This window comes from Plutella xylostella, chromosome 29 (genome assembly GCF_932276165.1).
Source record: "Plutella xylostella chromosome 29, ilPluXylo3.1, whole genome shotgun sequence".
NCBI lineage: Eukaryota > Metazoa > Arthropoda > Insecta > Lepidoptera > Plutellidae > Plutella > Plutella xylostella.
In genome coordinates, this window is record NC_064009.1 from 6,895,216 (window position 1) to 6,916,236 (window position 21,021).

General features: G+C 41.5%; 2 protein-coding genes across 11 annotated transcripts in view; one reads left to right on the forward strand and one right to left on the reverse strand.

The window, feature by feature from the left end:
- Window positions 1–21,021, reverse strand: part of LOC105392075 — a 45,660-nt gene that overhangs the window by 21,025 nt on the left and 3,614 nt on the right. For 8 of the 10 annotated variants that reach the window (XR_007268038.1, XR_007268037.1, XM_048631694.1 and 5 more), the window contains exons 3-5: window positions 9,078–10,680; window positions 977–1,185; window positions 451–641 (exon numbers count right to left, since the gene is read on the reverse strand). Coding sequence is in view for 8 of the 10 variants with exons in the window: in XM_048631694.1 (XP_048487651.1) it covers window positions 451–641; window positions 977–1,185; window positions 9,078–10,656 (1,979 nt within the window). In the remaining 2 variants the exon portion in view is untranslated. Of the gene's footprint in view, window positions 1–450; window positions 642–976; window positions 1,186–7,296; window positions 8,576–9,077; window positions 10,841–21,021 lie in introns of those variants that run through there. The other 2 variants (XM_048631697.1, XM_048631700.1) reach the window with 2 other exon arrangements.
- Window positions 11,339–20,466, forward strand: LOC105392074 (thyroglobulin). Its single transcript, XM_038117907.2, has 7 exons — window positions 11,339–11,612; window positions 13,865–13,961; window positions 14,159–14,235; window positions 14,736–14,921; window positions 16,456–16,627; window positions 17,308–17,387; window positions 20,090–20,466. The coding sequence occupies exons 1-7, from the start codon at window positions 11,417–11,419 to the stop codon at window positions 20,275–20,277; spliced, it is 996 nt and encodes a 331-aa protein (XP_037973835.2). The 5' UTR covers window positions 11,339–11,416; the 3' UTR covers window positions 20,278–20,466.

Consider the following 21,021-nt stretch of genomic DNA (forward strand, 5'->3'; position numbering starts at 1 on the left):
TACAACTTTCATTTGAGCTCTCTTCTCTAGGCAAATTGAGCCTGATAGTCAAACCAAATATGTATAGGCATAATCTTTAACAAGCACAACATAGTGTCCGATTAATTATATTATCGGTACTCAGCACGAATGTGATGTTTACATACTTAGACCACAAACGGGCAAACGTAGCGTGGTACACCCTTCACACGTTGGACCGACATCCTTAGACATGTAATTGGACTTTTTAGACAGTACGGTACTCTTCGAGGATCCTAGGGGAGTACATATAGGTGAGTCTATCAATCTCCTTCTTAGCGAGTTAAAGCATTAGTCAATGAGATAAATTGACAAACTCTGATTTCTTAGGTTGCGTCGAACGTCACTCAGTGAGGCTCCTTTCTTGTATCGCAGTACATCTACGATGGATTGTCCATCGATGAATAAAAAACGACCAATCACAACCCTCACCTAGAGCTCAGCAGTATCTCGGCCTCATCCGGCGTCATGCTGTCGGGCTGCTTGGCGGCGTCGGGCTCGTCCCAGCGCGCGTCCGCGGCGTCTCGGGCCTCGCCCTCCGAGCAGCTCCATTGGCTGGTGGTCGACTTGTCGAGCACCTCGATGGAGCCCTGGCTAGCCTCGCTCACGACCACGCCGGAGTCCTGGAGAAATGGGGGCTTATTAAATTTATTTAATCACTTTTATTGTATACAAAATAAAATTTGTTGTTATTAAAGTATTTTCAAATAGGTATTGGTGCGTTTTTGCACAAATGCGATCTTATCGCATAGGATTTGTACAGAACCGAGTTACCGGATTCATTAAAATTTGGTAAGTAGTATTACCTAATTGTACCTAGTACTACCTCATTGTAATTTTCGGTCATGCTATATTGTACTGTACCTAGCTGTCGAAGAAAGATTATAAAGATTATGGGACAATTTCCCCATCACCATGTGTGATGGTGTGAAATTTGAAGAGACAGAAACACTCTCACCTGCTGCAACACAGAGAGCGTATCAGGGTCGGACCTAGCCCGCTCATTATCCCTATGGTCCTGCGACAGCGGTGTCGGCTCCTCCCGGTACTCGGCCGGCCGCAAACAGGCCACGACCTCGGGCGAGGGTTCGTTGAACCCGCCCTCCTCGTCCGACACGCTGGACGCGCGGGAGCCGCGGTCCGCCTCCGGGGACTTGCCTCCACCCACTGGAAGAGTTCATGAATGTTTAGTTAAAAGTGTGGTGGAAATCGGATGTGGTGATGGACCTACCTGCCACGTCGATGATTAGGTAGTTACTACTATATTAGTAAGCAAGTACACAAGAAGGTAATGCTATTTAACTTCATCTTTTTGGGGAGCGAGGGAGCGACTAGTCAACGTACAGGTAACTCATAAAGTACTTTAAGTATACCTATTTCTTACGGCGTTATAACTTTTTAGCAATTGAGTCGGACAGCATTGATAATATCTCAAAGCGATGTTGTGCCTGTTCGAGTTCTATGCATACTTGTTAACTAAATTCAGGTGTTGTAAGAAGTTACACATTAAAATACATATAACATGAAACATAACAAAAGGCGTGATGAAATGACTAACAAGACAAAGAAGATATTCCGTCATCCCATTTACAAACTGCTGGTGTTGTTTCAACAAGATGTTCCAACCGAGCGGGACTAATAAACATAAGCAAAGTTCCCAGCACACATCTATCATTATTATACGCCGTTGTTTCACTGTATTATGCAAATGCATGCACCTACAGAAAGGGGAAATGGCACAGACTTGAACGAAATTAGGCTAATGAGGTTATTTTTAACGGAGCTGCTCTACCGTAGAACACAGGTGCCTCAGACACATTCATGGATGTATGTATGTAGGTACCTACATACTGTTATACTGGTAGCAGTAAGGCGGACTTTTGGTTAAAAGTTGCGAAATTATTTTATAAGAGAGCTCGGGGAATAAGTGACTTTTTATTTTAATAAAAAACCAAAAATGGTTAGAAAAGTATAATTAAGGGCGAATTCACACTGGGTACGTACATAATTTTTTGCACTTTTTTTATGAATTACGTATGCCTTGTATACGCGCCGTATTTATGGTGTGTTTTATAGTCAGTACATACGTACGTATAATCGTATACTATGGTATATAAATAAATATAACTTTTGAAACAGGATATGTGGATCATTCATCATGCACTGCGGATTACATCGGCAACCATCTACCATTTGTAACTTTCATTAAAGTGTAACGTTTAAATTGGTTTAACAGGCCAATTTAAATGTGTTCATTAATTAAAATTGACTAGTTGCTTATTTATAATAATTGGAACAGTTAAATGTTAAACGATCACACATTCTCTAATTAGATTCAGCGTTAAAACAGAGACATCATAGAAAAAGTCGTCGAAGCATATCCAAAGTATGATTTAAATTATCTTTGAAATCACGCGAACAGCCACGGCGAGAGCGGCGGTGGGAAACATGCACTTTATTAATTAACTAAAACTACCCAGCACCCAGCTGACTGAAATTAGCTACCGCACTAATTCATAAACTTCTACCATGTACACTATGTACAGTCAGCAAAAGATATACGTATGTCGCTCCAGAGCAAACAGTTTTATCTCAAGACTAATTGTCTAATAAGATAGATGAATCAAATAATATTTTATCGATACAATACAAACAATTTTTATGCTGTGCTATAATGGTGTCTACACTGAGAGAAAAAAGTACAAAAATAGTGTTGAAGTTACTGAAATGGGTGTTATTCCCAGGACAACAAATTTACTGTTACTGTTACAATCGGACTTTTGTAAATTCAGTTTTGTATAAATAAGTAAAAAATATGTGTAGACATTACACAATAGATAAAGCGAATTTTATAAAACTTTGTCATTTTAAGTTTAACAAAATAGTGTCTTTTAGTAGTACCTCTGTAAATATTACTAAACTTTGTGTTACTTACAGACGTTGTTTTGTGATACTAGTGTTTGTGTTTTTATTATTACTGAACATATTTTTCCTTTTGTAATGTATAGACTAGGAAATACATAAGCATACTGAGATTCAGTAGGGTGTTCAGTAATTTCAACATTTGTGTTGTGATAATTATACATAAAATTTGTTCCTTCTAATAATTCTTTAATATTGTCTTGACTAGGAAATACATTCGTGAAGTTAAATATATTGTGGGTGTTATGTAATTTCAAGTAGTCGTTTTTGTGATCTCAATAGCCATAGCGCAGGCCACACCGGGAATGACACGTAACAAAACTGTGTTAACTGAGTTCGATCAGCTTCGCTCTCGTAGCTACCGACTCTATCTATATGTTCTATGTATATGAACTGTGTACCAAAGTACGATAAGATGTGATACTGGTATAAGTCCAAATCTGAGCACTGTTTGGTGCATAGAGAAAAAATAAATAATTGTGAAAAGAGTGGCATCTCAAGGAGTTTTTTGTCATACTCTATACGTCATACTGAACAGAGCCATCTCTTTTTATTTCTCAGCCTCATTGTACATACATACAGGGTGCCCTTGGGACACCCTGTATATATAGATATAGCTGTTCCCGCGCGCTTCGCTTCGCCCTAAATAGTTTTCCCGTGGGAATTCCGGGATAAAAAGTAGCCTATGTTTTTTCCCAGGGTCTAGACCGTATGTATACCAAATTTCATTCAAATCCGTTCAGTAGTTTTGGCGTGAAAGAGTAACAGACAGACAGACACAGTTACTTTCGCATTTATAATATTAGTAAGGAGTAAGGATTGTTATCACAAGTTATTAACTTCAATCTATAATTATATCCTAATCCTAACTATCCTAACTAATATCATAAATGCGAAAGTAACTGTGTCTGTCTGTTACTCTTTCACGCCAAAACTACTGAACGGATTTAAATGAAATTTGGTATACATACGGTCTAGATCCTGGGAAAGAACATAAGCTACTTTTTATCCCGGAATTCCCACGGGAAAACTTTTTAAGGCGAAGCGAAGCGCGCGGGAACAGCTAGTAAGACATATTTGCCTTAACGTAGTTACACCACACAACAGTTATTATATTTATTAGCTAAATGTAAGTTCAATCTACATATTTATGTACCTACCTACATGCAACAATAAATAAAAAACAAATTATTATATAATTATTTATTACCTCGCATATAACAATGTTTCAGTTCAGTTTTGTTCATGTCACTTGTAAAATAATATGCGAGTGGGTGTGTGTATTCCTTTTTTATTCCTTTCACCATGAAAACCAATTCATGTTTTGCTAGTTTAATGTTTCCCAAGAGAAGAAAATCCTTTCAATTGACCCCTAGCGGCATCATAATGCACTTGTGGTGATAAAGTCATTTCGTCCAAGATAATAGTGCATCATTTATCCTCGCGAGGCAAATCTTTGACGACATTTATCAGTTTGGTACACATAGTATTTTAATCTTCAGCGGATATGAAGATGTCGAACGCTCTTTGCCAGTGCCGCCATTTCAGCTCGATTCCCGTGGAACCACGTGGAACCTGGATCCATATGGAATCTGTTAGGTCGCAAGAATTTCATAAAAACACTTTTAGCTGATAAAGATGCTTTTTCTTGACACATCATTTTTATTTGTATATAAAATTTATAAATAACGATATACCGAGAATATAGGCTTTTATTTAGAAAAATTAAACATGTTATTTGCGAGACATTGCAAGACAACTGAACTGACACTGACACGCAATTTCTTCATAATAGCCATAGATCATGACAATGTTGACATTCAAATACTACTTATCTATGTGTCTTGTTATTGTTCTATGGTCTTGTTCATAACGCCATCTTACATCTTTTTTGGTAATAAGAGTAATATAAAGAGATGGCGCTACCTTGTACTAAAAGTTCAGCCATTAAGGCACTGACCCCCCCCTGGTTTGGTGGTAGAAGTAACGTTTACCAGAAAGTCATTATAACACAAGAAAACTTAATACCGCGATGTAGACTATTGCATAGTGACATCTGTTAGCGGGCATATGAACTAAACACTAAGATAATATAATGACGATTCAACATAATGTTTATTATACAAACAAAGGCTACATTAATTTTTAGTATTGTGAAATACTCGGAATAATCATTGTGGTCACTTGTAAAAACAAAAGATTCATTTGGTATTACAAACTTTCTTTGATTTCACAAATACATGTATTTATGTTTTTCATCAAGGCTACATTAATTTTTAGTATTAAGAAATACTCGGAACAATCATTGTACGTTAGAAAATATACAGGGATGAAATTACAAAGCAACGACACTCAACTTCACAAAACTATACACTTGGTATTAAGAGGGAACTGTAAAATTTATTTAATGTAGTAATACCATAATTTTAAAATGTTTATTGTTGTTATTACATTTGGATGTTTTATAGGAATTAAACAAGCCTTTGTGAAAATAATTAATACTGTATTGAAATCAATAGGCATTGTAAATCATATGATTTTTTAATAATACCATCGAAAACAAAAGTCATGTTATAGATATTACAAAATGGAATTAACAAAAGTTTTTAATAATTAAGTTTCATTATTATTTTATAGTAAAGTTCTGTTGTATTTATTTTAAAATAGTATTAACGGGTATTGCAAATCGTTTTTTTTATTTCTACAATAAAATTTCTCTCAGTGTATATGTAAATTGACCAAATGTTTGCGCTGGGATATGGCATCAATATACATATTATCTTTTACTGAATACTTCCATTCCAAATAATTTAACCCAGATAACATCGAACAAAGGATAATTAAATTATTATACGTCCATATTAATACCTCTAACATGTGTTTTAAATTAGGGCCCCCATTAAAGATTCGCTCATTGTGGTCCCATATTAGGCGGACGACCTTCCTTAATAGGCGAGTGCCAAGCGATTATCGTGTTGAAATTCCCACGCGGGTTACCTATATTATTAAAAAAGATACATAATAAACACGTGCTTCATTTGTTATTTATATATAAGGGGTTTCAAATTTCACCGAGTGTAGGACGCAGCGGTTACGTGTCGCATTATAAAACAACGCAACTTATTGTGCAAAGGAATAATAATATTGGTAATGTTATAGGTAAAATTTGTATACATTATGTTTCTATTTCTAGACGAGTCTTCACAAATTATTGACGCGGAGGCATGCTCGTCGAAGCATGAGGAATCAGATTAACATCTCACTCAAGTGTGAAGTACAATTTTGAGGCACGTAAGAAAAGTGTCGACTTATCAGTTTATCATTTACTAGGTTTCAAACGCTGTATATTTCTGTTTCCATTATTTATCTGGAAAGTAACCTAGGTAAACCAGCATTTTATGTCATTGTTATTGAGTACTTACACATAATAAAGAGTTATAAACTTAAAGCAAAAACGAAATCAATAACGGTCGAATGGCGTAGTGGTTAGTGGCCCTGACTGCTATGCCGAAGGTCCCGGGTTCGATTCCCGGCTGGGGCAGATATTTGTTTAAAGATAGATATTTGTACTCGGGTCTTGGGTGTTAATATTTATATTGAATATCTATCTATCTATGTATTTGTGTAGATATATAAGCTGTCCGATACCCATAACACAGGCTCTGCCTAGCTTGGGGTCGGATGGCCGTGTGTGAGATGTCCCCACATATTTATTTTATTTATTTATTATTTATTTAATAATATAATATAATATATTACTTAAGTTTGGAGATCTGGACTTCGCACGATATATCTAATGCAACATACTACATATTTTGTAAGCAAGCATTTCTGTCGAGATAACAAGAATCGTACACCAAAGGAGCTGATAATATTGTACATTACTCAAGAAGAGAGCGACAGTAACGAAAACGATCTTTGATGTAGTCATGCAACCGTCAACGTCCAATTTCACGCATATAAAGTCACCTTCACGCAAACAGCATACGTTACAGCGAATAGATCACCAATGTCCGTTGTATAAATAATAGGTATGCAATCTGGTTAATTAGGCTAATAATAATGTTGCTTAGAGAGCATGGATTATCGTTCCACTGTGGGAACTAGCACGTAAACGCATGCAATCATGCGAATGCTAGAAACGAACAGGAACTGGATTTTAAAGATTGCAGCTTGACCTTGGTGAAAAACGTCTGATGGACTTGAAAACTTCAACATGAGTCTTTAAATTCATAGCAACTGCTTAGTGCTCATGTAGGTCATGTAGCGCTTAGAAAGAGATGACCAGCGCAGTGTTTGTTTAGTATAGGTCCAAAACGGCTAAAAAAGGAATGAAGAGGCGATAGACCCACGTACCGAGGCAGCAGCCGCAGAGGCGCATGTCCAGGTGCCGTTTGCGCCGAGCCCGCGCCCCCGCCTCATGTCGGCGGCGCCATGGCTGTCCCCCGGCCCGCACCACCACGCGCACCTCGCAACGACGTATCTTGACTACCACACACTCCTATCACAGGTCTAATCCAGCACGCAGAAAGATAACTACTATCCGGACACCAGCAGTAAAACTATAAAAAAGTTAACGATCCCCGATGTCCGGTGCGCGGGCGCGGCTTGTAAACAAACAACGTCTCCGCAAATTGGCACCGTACCTAGACGAGCCGACCAGACCGAAATTCAACAACAAATCACTGAACGTGTACTACATCTGTCGGGTAACACAGAAATTCAGATATATTCTTTGCTAAATATTTACAATACGCCAAAGATAAGGCGAAACGAAAATATTTTAGAGGAATGTGGAACCGACATATCTGTCGGTTTTATTGCTCGTGCGAAGCTTTACTAGGGTTCTGTGATTATAATTTAGTTCAGTATTCCCGGGCAGCCGTAGTTAGATAGCGAAAAAGGGAGAACGTCAGAGTATTATCGTTGAGATAAATATTTTATCGCCAGCCGGGTCGAGACGCTGCTCAATGAATGTGTTATTTAGAAGACGCGAGCCGGCTCGGATACCCGGGGCTACGGCCGAGGGGCACGTTGCGAATTCACCACAACTGAATAAACATGGCCACTGAACATGCAAACTTTTAATCACCAAGCGAACTTTTCAAATGCACTTATGAAAACGGAAACACTGTGTAATCCACATCACTGTTCTATGTTTTGCAATGCTTCTGGAGCACAACAAATCGTAGTCTTATTATAGGCGGCACAGATACGGCTCATCCCAGTAGTGTGGCCACAGACACAAGGCACGTCACAGATGAGTCTACACGACAGTTGGCATGAGTGCGTGCGGTGTACAATGGCAGTGAGGAACAATAGTAGTGAGAGTGTGTCCCAGTGGTCGTGTCGGGAACAGCGCGGGGCGGCGCGCGTCGCGGCACTGGCGGCGGCCGGCTGCGGCGCCGGCGCATCTAAATCGGGAGCGACTCAACGACTCAAATACCTTGACTTCCTCAATATTACATTGAACCCGCCGGCCAAGACACCGCCAAACAAACTGCCAAAACCACGTCCATCGATTCACGCCCACCGCACTCCTACTAAGCATATCGCATCCTATGTGATCATCAAACCCAGATGAATGAAAGAGGCGCTTAATTAACTTCTATTGTCTTGATTATCATTTCAGCAAGCATAAGCTGTGAGTTTAGATTTTAATTGACAGTGATGTCATGATAAAATAAATTGATAACAATACAACATTCCAATAGGCATGAGTTAACTTTACCAAGCATGGAAGCGCTCGTAAGCGACATACATATACAGTTAATATTTTCAATAAGTGAACATGATGATCATCAAAGTGAAAAGGGACTTCGGAAACTTTAAATAATATTGTATGTCTGTGCGAATGACCTGTATTATGTATACGTCATTTTGCAGATAAAATGAAGATAACTGATAAAAACTGTCTATTCTTTGAACATAATGAGGACAAAAAGTAAGAAAATCTAAAAGGTACTAAGTGGCCATTGAAATTATCATTAATCACTTAAATAAAATAAACCACAGTGAAGAATCCTTCGAACGATGACAGCTGTAAATCTAAAGCGATGACCAGAAAATTTGCCAACCAACAAAGGGAACCCCCTGCAGCATTGAATAATTAAATAAAATATAACATCAATACATACCTGGGGAAATGGAAGCGTCAGGGGCGGGCTCGGCGGAGAGCGCGCGCGGCTCGGGCGAGGCGAGCGGCGAGGCGAGCGGCGAGGCAGGCGAGCGCGGTGCCGGCGAGGGGAGAGGCGAGGCGGGCCCGCGTGGCACTGGTGACGGTAGGGGCGAGGCGGGCCCGCGCGGCACGGGTGATGCGACGGGCGAGGCAGGCCCGCGCGGCTCCGGCGCCGGCGACTGCGGCGTGGACGAGCGCCGCCGGTCCTCCCACTCGTCGCTGTCCACCTCGTCCGACCGGTGGGACACCTCCGCCTCCGGGCTCTCCGAACCAGCTCGCTCCTTCTCCGCTTCACCCTGACTAACTGGCGGCGGAGACCGAGGCGACCGCACGCTGGGCGACGCGGGGCTCTTGATGGAGGAAACACTTTGAGATCTAGCGTGAGGTATCGGCGGCGCGACGGGGCTCGACGAGCGCGGGGCGTCCCCGGGCGGCGGGGAGGCCAGGGAGCGCTCGGAGCCGCTGGAGGTGACGGAGGGTCGCGGCACGTCAATCGGGGGCGCGGGGGGCGGGGGCAGCCCGCGCGGCGCCGCAGCTACGGCCTCCGCCGACCTGCTGCGCGGCGGCGCCACCACACTCTCCCTCTGAACGTAATCGTTTATAGCCTCTACAGTTTCCCTGCGCGGCGACACTGAGGACCGCGCACTTGTGGTGGGGTAATGTTTATCCGTAACACTAATTTGTTGAGGTATCACTTCCGACACGCAATTGGTGGGCGATCGTACACTTTCCACACTTTTCACGGGCGAAACTGATTTCTCTGTCTTCACGGAGGGGGAAATTAAGGAGCTAGATCTGGAAGGAGGTGTGACGGCTTTAATAGGACTAGGAGATTTTGCACTTCGAGTATGAAAGGAGGGAAGGTTGGAGGGGCGCTCCAGCTGCGAGTCCCCGGCGCTGGGCGACAGCGGCGGCGAGTACACGCGGGACGCCGGGGGCCTCTCGCCCGCTTCCGGCGACTTGCGCTCGGGGTAGCCGCTCGGGTATTTGGATTCAATCTTAGCCTCATATTCGTTGCGAGTCTGGCGTGGCTTGTTAAAGTGAGCGGTCCAATTCCTTTGCTTTTCGATCAATTCCTTGTTGAATCGTCGGTCGGGTTTCTCCGGCTTGGGCAGCACGCTCGGCTTGGCGGGCTTGGGCGGCGGGTGCGCGGCGCCGTTGGGCCGGTCGCCGTTGAGCGCGGCGGCGGCGGCGGCGGCTACGGCGGCGGCCACGGCGGGCGGCGTGGCGATGCGACGCGGCGGGCTCACGGAGCCGGCGGAGCTGGAGCGCGAGCGCGCGGCGTGCGGCCCGCGCGTGCCCGCGAAGCTGGCGGCCGCGGAAGGGGACTTCTCGATGCGGAAGGAGCGGTTCTCCTCGCCCAGCTTCTCGAACAGCGCGCGCGCCGTGTTGAAGCGCGACAGGTGGCTCTCCGTGCGCACCACCGTCACGTCCGCGCCGCGCGCGTCCTCCTCGTCGCGGGACGGCATGGCGGTGAATAGGTTAGCTATTTTCGAAACTTTATTGCCTGGATGAGTTCGCTTCTTGCACTCCTCCATGCTCGACGCCCGCTTCAATCCGATCTGTGGAACAGATAAAGCAGGGAATCAGTTGACTGCATTGTGCACAAATGTTTATGACGCGGTAGAACGAGTGGAAGTCGCGGGTTGTCTGGGGACGGAGATAATCAATGATAGAACAGATGAGGTGGTCGGCGGGCGCTCGGAGCGCGACTGGCGCGAGCGTGGCGCACAATCACCTGCGATAGCGATAACGTTGATAACACAGCTATGTGAGCGACCGCGTCACGTTCGTACTAACCCATTAGCGAAAACATTTGTTTTATAACGCTAATTCTTGTTAGATAACAAATTATTTTATTGAATAATAAAAACTCAGCTATCGAAACACCAAAACATACTTTGCAAACCAACAATCGATGGCACCAAATCGATGTTTTAATAATAAATCAAATAGGTATTGAACACCCACATTGTCAGATTCAAGATAACGACCGATATATTTAGGTAGGACAAGGATTATTATGTTCTTCAATATCGTTTTAATAATGTATAAAAAATTAAAATATGACCAATTCATTTCATACTATCGTATGGAGATCGAACAAATAAGTAGAATTAAAACAATAACATTTGCAGAGGTAATCATCGGCATATCCTGTTAAAAGATAAGATGATACTGATATAATTGATACGGAAATGATAACAATTCAATCAGTTCCATTATTAGTTCAATTATCACTCGAGGGTTGAGCGTGCAAACACTATTACGGGATCGCACTTGAAACATTTGTGCAATATGAGGTGGTATAGTTTTGGTGTAGCGTTCGTGTTGGTTGTGTGTGGAGATGTCTGTGCGGGGGCTGGCGACTCCCAGTGCGAGGTGGCGGCGGTGTGTGTGACGGACCTGACGGACGAGGACTGCGGCGCTGGCTACAAGATGATGCCAAATTCAAACATATTCAACTGCTGCCCGCGTTGCGTCCTTGACACTGGTAAGTAATACAATACGATGATGGTTTTTCATGCCCAAATCCTCTATAATATTCTGAAATTTAAAGTTTCACTGTTCTGTATTGCTGAACTACCCAATCTTTGATTATATTATAATCAAAGTACCTACCCAATATGCTAATTAACGTGTTACATACTATAAAGTCTATAAACGGTTACTTGTCCAAGTTGTCCACTTACTGAAATTAGCACGTTCTCCAAATTCGACCACACTTACGAACCATTAGATAACGCTACATGATTTCAATCAACCCAATTTGGTTAAACATTAATTGCAGTCACTTTAAATCTATGTCTGAAACTGGTAATTAACTGGGCGTTACTTGTTCACCTGAGCGATGTATTTCACATCCAAAGATGTAATTTCACACGCACTCGGCCGACATTGAGTGGTCGGAAGCAAGATCTAGATGTCGTTAAATCAGACGAGCCCCGTCACCGGGAAAGGAGGCATTACCTTGGAGAAAATTATATCCGGTTTGCATGTCATGTCTGCCCGCAAGCACTGAACAAACGACCGAATTAAAACCGCACACCGGCTAAGCTCGAGATCTAATTAAATAAATGCTCCAGACTTGACTCTGAGCTCTCTCGCAAACTAACTTGAGATAAACGTAAGATAATACGCAAGCTAATGTAGGTCATCGGCAACAACGTACTGCGAAGCGGTTCTAGCTAAGAGTGGTAATGGGAGCGTAAGCTCGATCATGTCAACAATGTATGCATAATGGTAATGAAACTAATGAATGATTACAAACAATGACGAGTTAACTGGTCTATTCTTTGTACTGTGTTAGCGCATTGGCTTTCTACCGCTTTTCTGCATCATAAGAAGTATATTGTTCTTGGTAATCCGACATATTTTCTATAACAATATCAACACATCAGCGTCAGCATCTTCACTTCGCATTGATGGCCGAGTGATGATTTCACATTGATTCCGGGAAATAATGCAACTATCAAATGAAGTTTATTGCATTGCCCGTTGTAAAAGAATTGAAAATTGGAAATACATCCTAACTATCCTAACTAATATTATAAATGCGAAAGTACAGTTCTCCCATATTAATAATGCGCATGCAAATCTTCGCAAACTGTCGTATTCCCGGAAACACCCGAATCAGTGCCTTAAACAAAGCACTTGCATTTTGATCCTTGTTCGAAAGAAATAGTAGTCAATATCATGTGACACATAATCGAAAACAATTTGGGCGGTTGGTGGCTGTCACCGATCAGTCAAGGGTCTCAAGGTCAAGATCAATATTACTTTTGTGGAATTATAAAGAGCTGCAATTACACATCGTTCTTGTTATTTTTTTCAAATGTGAATTTAATTTCAACTTTAATTATTTTTGACGATGCCATATTATGAGGCACATTTAAGAATAAAATATGCGTCACATTGATAGACTTCACTTTGCCAATAAAGCCACACCCAAAAGACCAATTTTGTAATTGTAATATTATTGTGAATGATCAGCGCTGTAAATACTTTTGAACTGAGATTTTAATGTAAACATTTTTATTAATGTGAAATAATCAGTGCTGTAAATACTTTTGAACTGAGATTTCAATTTTTTTATATAAACCTGTGTTTGAAATCTATTTCTCCTTAAAATATAAACCTTGTGTTATTCAAACCTTCTTTCATCCATCTTTACATCAGCTTCAGTAAGACACTTGAAAAGTACCTACTGTAACATTTTCGAAGTAAATTTTAATATTATGGAATATTATGAATAATTATCGAATCAAATTTCGTTACTGATAAATCAATTATCTCTTTTAGCACCAATTACATAATTGTACTAAAATTTCATGAAGAAAATGCACTTAACCACTCTAAATACATAATAGTTTTCTAACGCTCGGGAATACGACCGTTGCCGAACAATGACGAAGATTTCTATGTGCATTATCAATTTTGGGGAACTGTAACTGTGTCTGTCTGTCTGCTACTATTTCACGCCAAAACTACTGAACGGATTTGAATGAAATTTGGTATACATACGGTCTAGACCCTGAGAAAGAACATAGGCTACTTTTTATCCCGGAATTCCCACGGGAAAACTTTTTAAGGCGAAGCGAAGCGCGCGGGAACAGCTAGTACAATATAAATCTAACCAACATATTTATAAGGCCTCGATTTTAAAATCTAGTGTTCGTCAGTTTTGAAGCCGCAGAAGGTTAAATATATTCAGAAAAATCATACTTCGTCCCTTTCTACTTTCAGAACCTGATCCAGAGACGCCCTGCCCGGCAACAGCTAACTGCCTGCCTGATGGAACATACGCGCCCGTGCAGTGTAAGGGCGATAATTTTCTAGGAAGGTATGGAATACATATACATAAGAAATTAATGCTTAGCTTAAAAAATAATGAGAATATGTTGGAAAGTTCATAAAAATATTAATAGTTAACTGTATGGTCAGCAAAAGAGATGTATGCCACCCCAGTGCGCAATCTCTACCTAGAGTTCGTAAAATATATTCTAGCTATCAACTATGTAAGTAAATCACTTGTTGCAGATGTTTCTGTACCAATGCGGAAGGTAAACGTATATTTGGACAAATGTGGAGAAGCGATGCAGACAAAATGACTTGTGGTAAGCAACGCCTCTTTAGATTCCACCACCAACTAAATCACATTCAGGTTTCATGAATGTGAATACGTAAACTAGAGAACGGAAAACCCAACATAACTAGATTTGTATCTATACTATGTGTATCAACTGTATAAGGATTCCCTATCAGGTTTCACATCACATATTGCAATCATAACCGCAACTCTTAAAAAGTATTGAAACATAGACGATTCAAACACCAACATTGTGTGAGAATATCCCGAGGGTAATACTTCACAACACTGTAAACATACCCCAACTAGAAATTCCTTTCATCATACACATTCCCATGAGTGTATCCCCGAGGGGGTAGTCCGAGGCTACACTCAAATGAGTATGCCATCCGCTTTTCCCCGCACATTTATTCCAACATGAACTATACGTGTACAATGCAGTAGCATACCACGGAGGGTCATGTTACCAGGATTTTATCCTGCTGCAGATAACATCTGCAACTCCTTTAAGCACAACCCTCCACTTAGCTTGCAGCCGCAAGCGCGCGGACCTGGAGGCTGCGGGGCGCACGGACGTGACCCTGCACTGCACGGCGCAGGGGGACTACGAGCCGCTGCAGTGCGACGACGGGGTCTGCTGGTGCGCCGAGCCAAGCACCGGCCAGCCCACCGTCGCGCCCGTGGCTGAGGCTGATATGACCAGGCTGCCGTGTTGTAAGGATGAGTAGGGCTGCTTGTTGTGTGTGTGCTTTGATGCGAGAAATTGGTCTCCTTGCATAACATTGCTGATGAAGATCAGGATCAGTGATGATATGCTTTGTTGTAAGTATTGAGAATAGTAGGGTGAACAAAATGCTTTCCCATATTAAGTATCAATCCAGATAAAGTCATCTTCACTTCATATAGCCTGGGGTACAAATGCAACGCAAATCTGAAAACCTACCCCTTTACGGATTAGGATTCGTGAACACACGATCCTGTGTATGTATATGGTTTATCCCGGAACATGCATTAGTCTGATGCTAATCCCGAAGCAATCCATTTAGTGGGAATCGTATCTATACGCGGTACCTTCGCGAAATTCTCTGCCGCTAAGCTAGTTTAAAACCCACTTTAATCAACTAGACCAATTAATGTGAAGTTAGAATGCGCAAACACGATATTGATAAGGAAACGAATAAGGTTGCAGATGTCTGAAATAAGATTAGAAACCATATTTTATTAATGAAAAACTTTTGAATCTTCAGGTAAGTATTATAGGCAGCTGGAGAAACGACAAATTAAGCCGGCTTAGAATTTATCAAAAGTACTTATACGTATGTACATACTAACAGCTCCAAGTTTATTAAGCAGATGCAACGACAGGATACAGTCAATGTTCACAAGTGAATCATGGACAGCTGTATACAGACACTCCATTGTGTTGTAACGTGATTTTCACTTGTTCAAACATTTCGACCAACACACAGAGAGGGTTGAAGCTCTGTTTCACTATAAAAGGAACCAACCGCGCTACGGATAAAACTCTTTCATTAAAACAAACACGCCTCAGGAAATTCTTCTCCGTTTGAATTGAACCTTGCGCACTTGTAGCCGTGCCGTACTACATAGCTGTTAACGAATACATGTAGGCACGCTACGAGCGAGCATTCGAAGTTTTTCTGAACGGTAGTATAGTAGTGAAAGAAAAACGTAGCCGACCTTTTCTATCGATGACCCAGTATTCGCAGTCGTCGTTTTTCACTTGTTAAATGGGTGCAACGTGGGCACGGGTCGCTGTGACGTCACGGGCGGCGGGCCCGCCACCGACTCCTTGCCTATTGATCGCTAAACTTTCGTGCCTTGCATTAGAATTGCAACAATCCTGCCATGTTATGATATGAAACACGTTTTAAAGTCTTTGAGCAAAAGCCGCAAAGTCTCACCAAGTATGTGATGTGATATCGAGATGACTAACTAGTCAGCTGTTCAATTAGGTAGATGACCCATTTGGAGCCGAATATTGATTTATTTTCTTAATTAGGATATTGATGACGTTTACATACATGTATAGTCATATTGTACATGCCCTCCGGCTATATGGGGTGTGACGACTTGCGAAAGGTGGCTGGTAATGATTTGATTTTAAAAGCTATACAAGGCATCCAGTGGCGTGCCTTGGGAGAGGCCTACGTCCAGCAGTGGTCTGTTATAGGCTGTATAAGAAGAAGATTTACACTCCCCATATTTTTTTAACATAAATTTTCAGACAGCAAAACTCAGATGGGCGAGAGTTATCTGAGAAAGTGCGAGAGTGTGGTGCACGCTTTGGCGGTGATTCAGCGGGAACAAATCGAACACGGGACCAACTTCCTGGGGAACCCCGTCATATTCTGCGACTACGACGGCAGCTTCGGGCCTGTCCAAATAAGAAACAATATGTAAGTTATCTATATTTTATTTTTAAGACGGTTTCGAACATCGTGGGCGGCCCTTCTGCCCGCTGGACTGACGAGCTTAGGCGGGTAGCCGGTAGTTCGTGGATGAGAAAGGTCGAGGACCGAGAGTTCTGGCGCTTCTTGGGAGAGGCCGATTATTGGCTGATGATGAGGTTGATTACAAAGCATAAGTTAAATAATTACTGTGAATATGCTTATGACTGTTGTGAGCATTATGGGTCTTTAGGGCTACTAGGTTATTACGAGTTACACAGCTACTTACGAGTAATATAATGAAAAGAAAAAGGCCAAAGAGGCAAACGAAAAATAGTACCGCGACAACAAGTTTTGTATTAAAAGGAACATGTGACATGGAATAAATGTGACCATCAATCTTCTCATAATGCGTAGTCTCAATTGGTTTGCTCATTTAAATATAACGTCTAGACGCGTGAGCGCACATCGATGTATTTATAATGTATACGCAAACAAACACGCACTTTCACTGGTCGAATACATTGTCACTCTCTATCAGAATATTGTGCTGCTATTGAGCTGGAAAAGATATATGAGAAAACATTTTATGGCTACAGGAAATCAGATTAGAAATATTTAGTGGTACAATTTAAACTAACTGAACAGATCTAGTTCTACATGATATAAATCTTAATTGATTGTTTCAGTGCGTACTGTACAAACCGAGAAGGCGATATCGTGGGTTCTTGGGGCACCCCTCAGAGCGAAATGACCGGCATGAACTGCAGTAAGTACTATGATAAAGCAACCAGCAGCGTCTTTTCTTCTGATATATATTTTTAGACGACCGAATGGCGTAGTGGTTAGTGACCCTGACTACTGAGCCGAAGGTCCCGGGTTCGATTCCCGGCTGGGGCAGATATTTGTTTAAACACAGATATTTGTTCTCGGGTCTTGGATGTGCCCGTAAAATGGCAATAGGCCCGCCCCCTTATTACATTACCCCTTATTACATAAACACTGGCGAAAAGTGGGTGCAGCAATGCACCTCTGCCTACCCCGCAAGGGAGTACATTAGTAGAAGGTGTGAGAGATTATATTATATATATAATAAAATTATATATATAAGTAGAAGGTGTGAGAGATTATATTATATATATAATATAATCTCTCACACCTTCTACTAATGTACTCCCTTGCGGGGTAGGCAGAGGTGCATTGCTGCACCCACTTTTCGCCAGTGTTTATGTAATAAGGGGTAATGTAATAAGGGGGCGGGCCTATTATATATAATATATATATATATATATATATATATATATATATATATATATATATATATATATACATATAAGTATTTTTGAGTCACAGCTTTCCTCCAAATCGCAGGTGATAATCACATTCACACACGTTTTAGTTAGAATAAACAATACGGCGCCACATTAAGCTAGCCCACGCATAAAAATACCAGATTCGGCGGTCGGCGGGTCACTAGGAGAATATCTGGTCTTCTCACCGTTATATTTTTATAGTAAAGGCACACAGATATGTTTGTTTTATAAAATGTGTGTTTTTTCAGCTAATATCAATAAAACATTTTTTTTCGGGTTTTTCAATAATTTTAAACATGTTTTAATAATGAATGGTTTCATTTGTTATCGAGCGATTTATAATCGGCGTGTCAGCCCGCGAAGAATGCGCATTTCGCATGCCGCGTCCGTGCAGATCGCACGATAAGACTCGTCGCGTTTTACCGAATAACTCATATCGATTTGTTAACCAGCGAGTCCAACCTCTATAACTTTGTTTTTTTAGGAAAGTTAGAAGTTTCAATGTTTTCAGGAAAACAATCAGGTGGAAATACTTTGAACAACCAAGTAGGTACAAACAGAGAGGCCATTTATAAACTCCAACATAGGTATTTCTTAGGTTTCTTAGAGCGACACAGTATTTGAGTAATTCTAACTAAGCATGAACATATAAGTCCTAAAACATTTTAGACTCAATTTCTCAGTTGTGAATACGACATTTCTATATCACGATGATTTCGATTCGCATGTTTGACCGATAGTGCAAGTGCCGTCGGTGGTAGAATTCGGACCGGTCGGCCGTGACCGTGCCCCCGATACGCGGCTCCTCGCCGCCAGGAATGCGGAGACCGCGACAGTTACAGCACCGGACGATGCCGCACCTTCACAGCTCCTGTTGTCCTGGTACTTTAGCCAGGGCTTTCCTGGCGTTTCCATGGCTTGGAAAATCACGGTATCTATGTAAAAGTTTACTTCGATGTAGGTATTTAATTAAAATTCTACTCAAAAACTATTTTCTCATTTTTGTAAATAGGAAAACCAACGGACGTGCATAATACTGTTCAAACTCTAATAGCTCTATTTAATGATAATGTCGGGGAGAAAATATTTTATAAGTCTACAATTCACAAACAAAGAAAGCATCACTTCGACGCGCATGAAAACCGTATAGATTTGATCGTTAAATTTGTGCAACCACTGTACATATATATGTATATTATATACACATACAGTATATATAATGATTGTGCATGTGCCTTAGCCTAGCCTTTACGGATCCGGTTCCAAAATTGAGTGCCAATTAAGGGTTTGCCTAGCCACTTCATAAACTCAACGTGTTATCTAAAGCCATAGAATATGAAATCAACGTTAGTTAGTTACTTATATGGTCAAACTATACAGTCACTTATCTACCGTCAGATAAAATTAACACTGATCTAAGCATTCGTCAAACGAGAGCCGGTTTATCCATTTTAGGTCATAAGCGATTTTCGAATTATTTTTATATACCTCTATATATATGCTTTTGCATTCCTAATGAACTGTGTGGGCGAGCTGCGCAATGTCCCGCTAAACTTGACCGTGGCCTTAAATTCAAATACAAATACTTAAAACATATCCAGTACCTCCTGCAGGTTGAGAATGCTTTTAGCATTAAGTCCACCTAATTGTTCATAATTCCTTTATGTAAATGTGCAATAAAAGTATGAATAAATAAATCCACAATCTCATAACCACCAGCATCTTAATAAACCAAGTCAAATTCAAACCGCAAAGCTTTCCTGCATCATATTTCACCATAAAACTCGGGATTTTCTAGCAAAAACTCCTTATTGTTCTAGCCAAGACAAAGGAATATGAAACCATGAACTTCGCCAGTTTGAATGCGGCTTAACCCTGAACTAATGCGGAATTTCCAACCGTCTCTCTCTGCGTATACTGACACATTAAATATGTACTTGAAATAAACGATATTTTTGCACGCATAAGGATTAAAAATCGGCCCAATGTAAATACGTTTTTTGTTACATACACTCGATATACAGTATTTGTATAAGCATCATACTCTAGCTAGACCGAATACCGAAGTCATAACACGCACCTAGAGGTTCATCAAGATAGATCTTAGTAAAATTTACGTCCTTTTCCTCCCTTTTAAATTCATAACCCATCGTTTCAGATTGCGCGCTGGACACCACCGTGCACTACCCCGCGGCCGGGCTGTCTGTCAGCCAGTCGTGTCTGCCGAACGGCAACTACGACCCCAAGCAGCAGGCGGGTGAGCAGCGCTACTGCGTGGACTCCGACGGCTACCAGGCCAGCCCGTATGCCGCCACCTGGCCTGACGACTGCATCGACTACGCTTAAACGACTGTACCGATATCATTGTCGCAAACAAGTCGAGATTTTTAGGCGATATCTCGGATGATGTATTGACTTGGTATCGCTACCGAGTCGACAATGATGTAGTTTAGGTCGGAATAGAACTTAAAAAATAGTTTGGTTGGTATATTTTCTGTACTGTATGTAAAAATAAAGATGATTAATTGTTGATTACATGTCTGGCAGCGTTCCCACTACGCCGGACCGGCAGATCTGCCGCTCCGGTAAATCTGCCGGAAGAGCTAGTGGCTGTACAATTTATATGAAGCTATTCACATTATCCCGGGTCCGGCATTTTTGCCGAGCCCGGCATTTCTACCGAACGTTTTGTCACTACGAATTGCCGGTAGAACGACCGGGCCCGGAGTAATGTGAACGAGTTTGTGCCGGTATCTGTCCCCCGCTCGCCCCGTTCGTGCTCCCCTCGCCCCGCCCGTGTTCCACTCACGTCATTCGGCTCGCATGTTCTGGTAAAAGTAGACGTTTAGCATGGATATTCAAGCAGAAACTTTAATTACGCTTGTCCAAGAGAGACCTGTTCTGTGGATAAGACCGAAGACGTCTATAAAGACAAAAACTTAAAGTTAGCAGCATGGCGTGAAGTATGTTTAATACTGAAACCAAACTTCGATGAACTGGATGAAAAAGAAAGAAAACAGCGCAGGTCCAAATTCAACTGAGGACTGTCTGAATTTCTTCCGGGATCCGATGTAATGTGAACACTCTGTC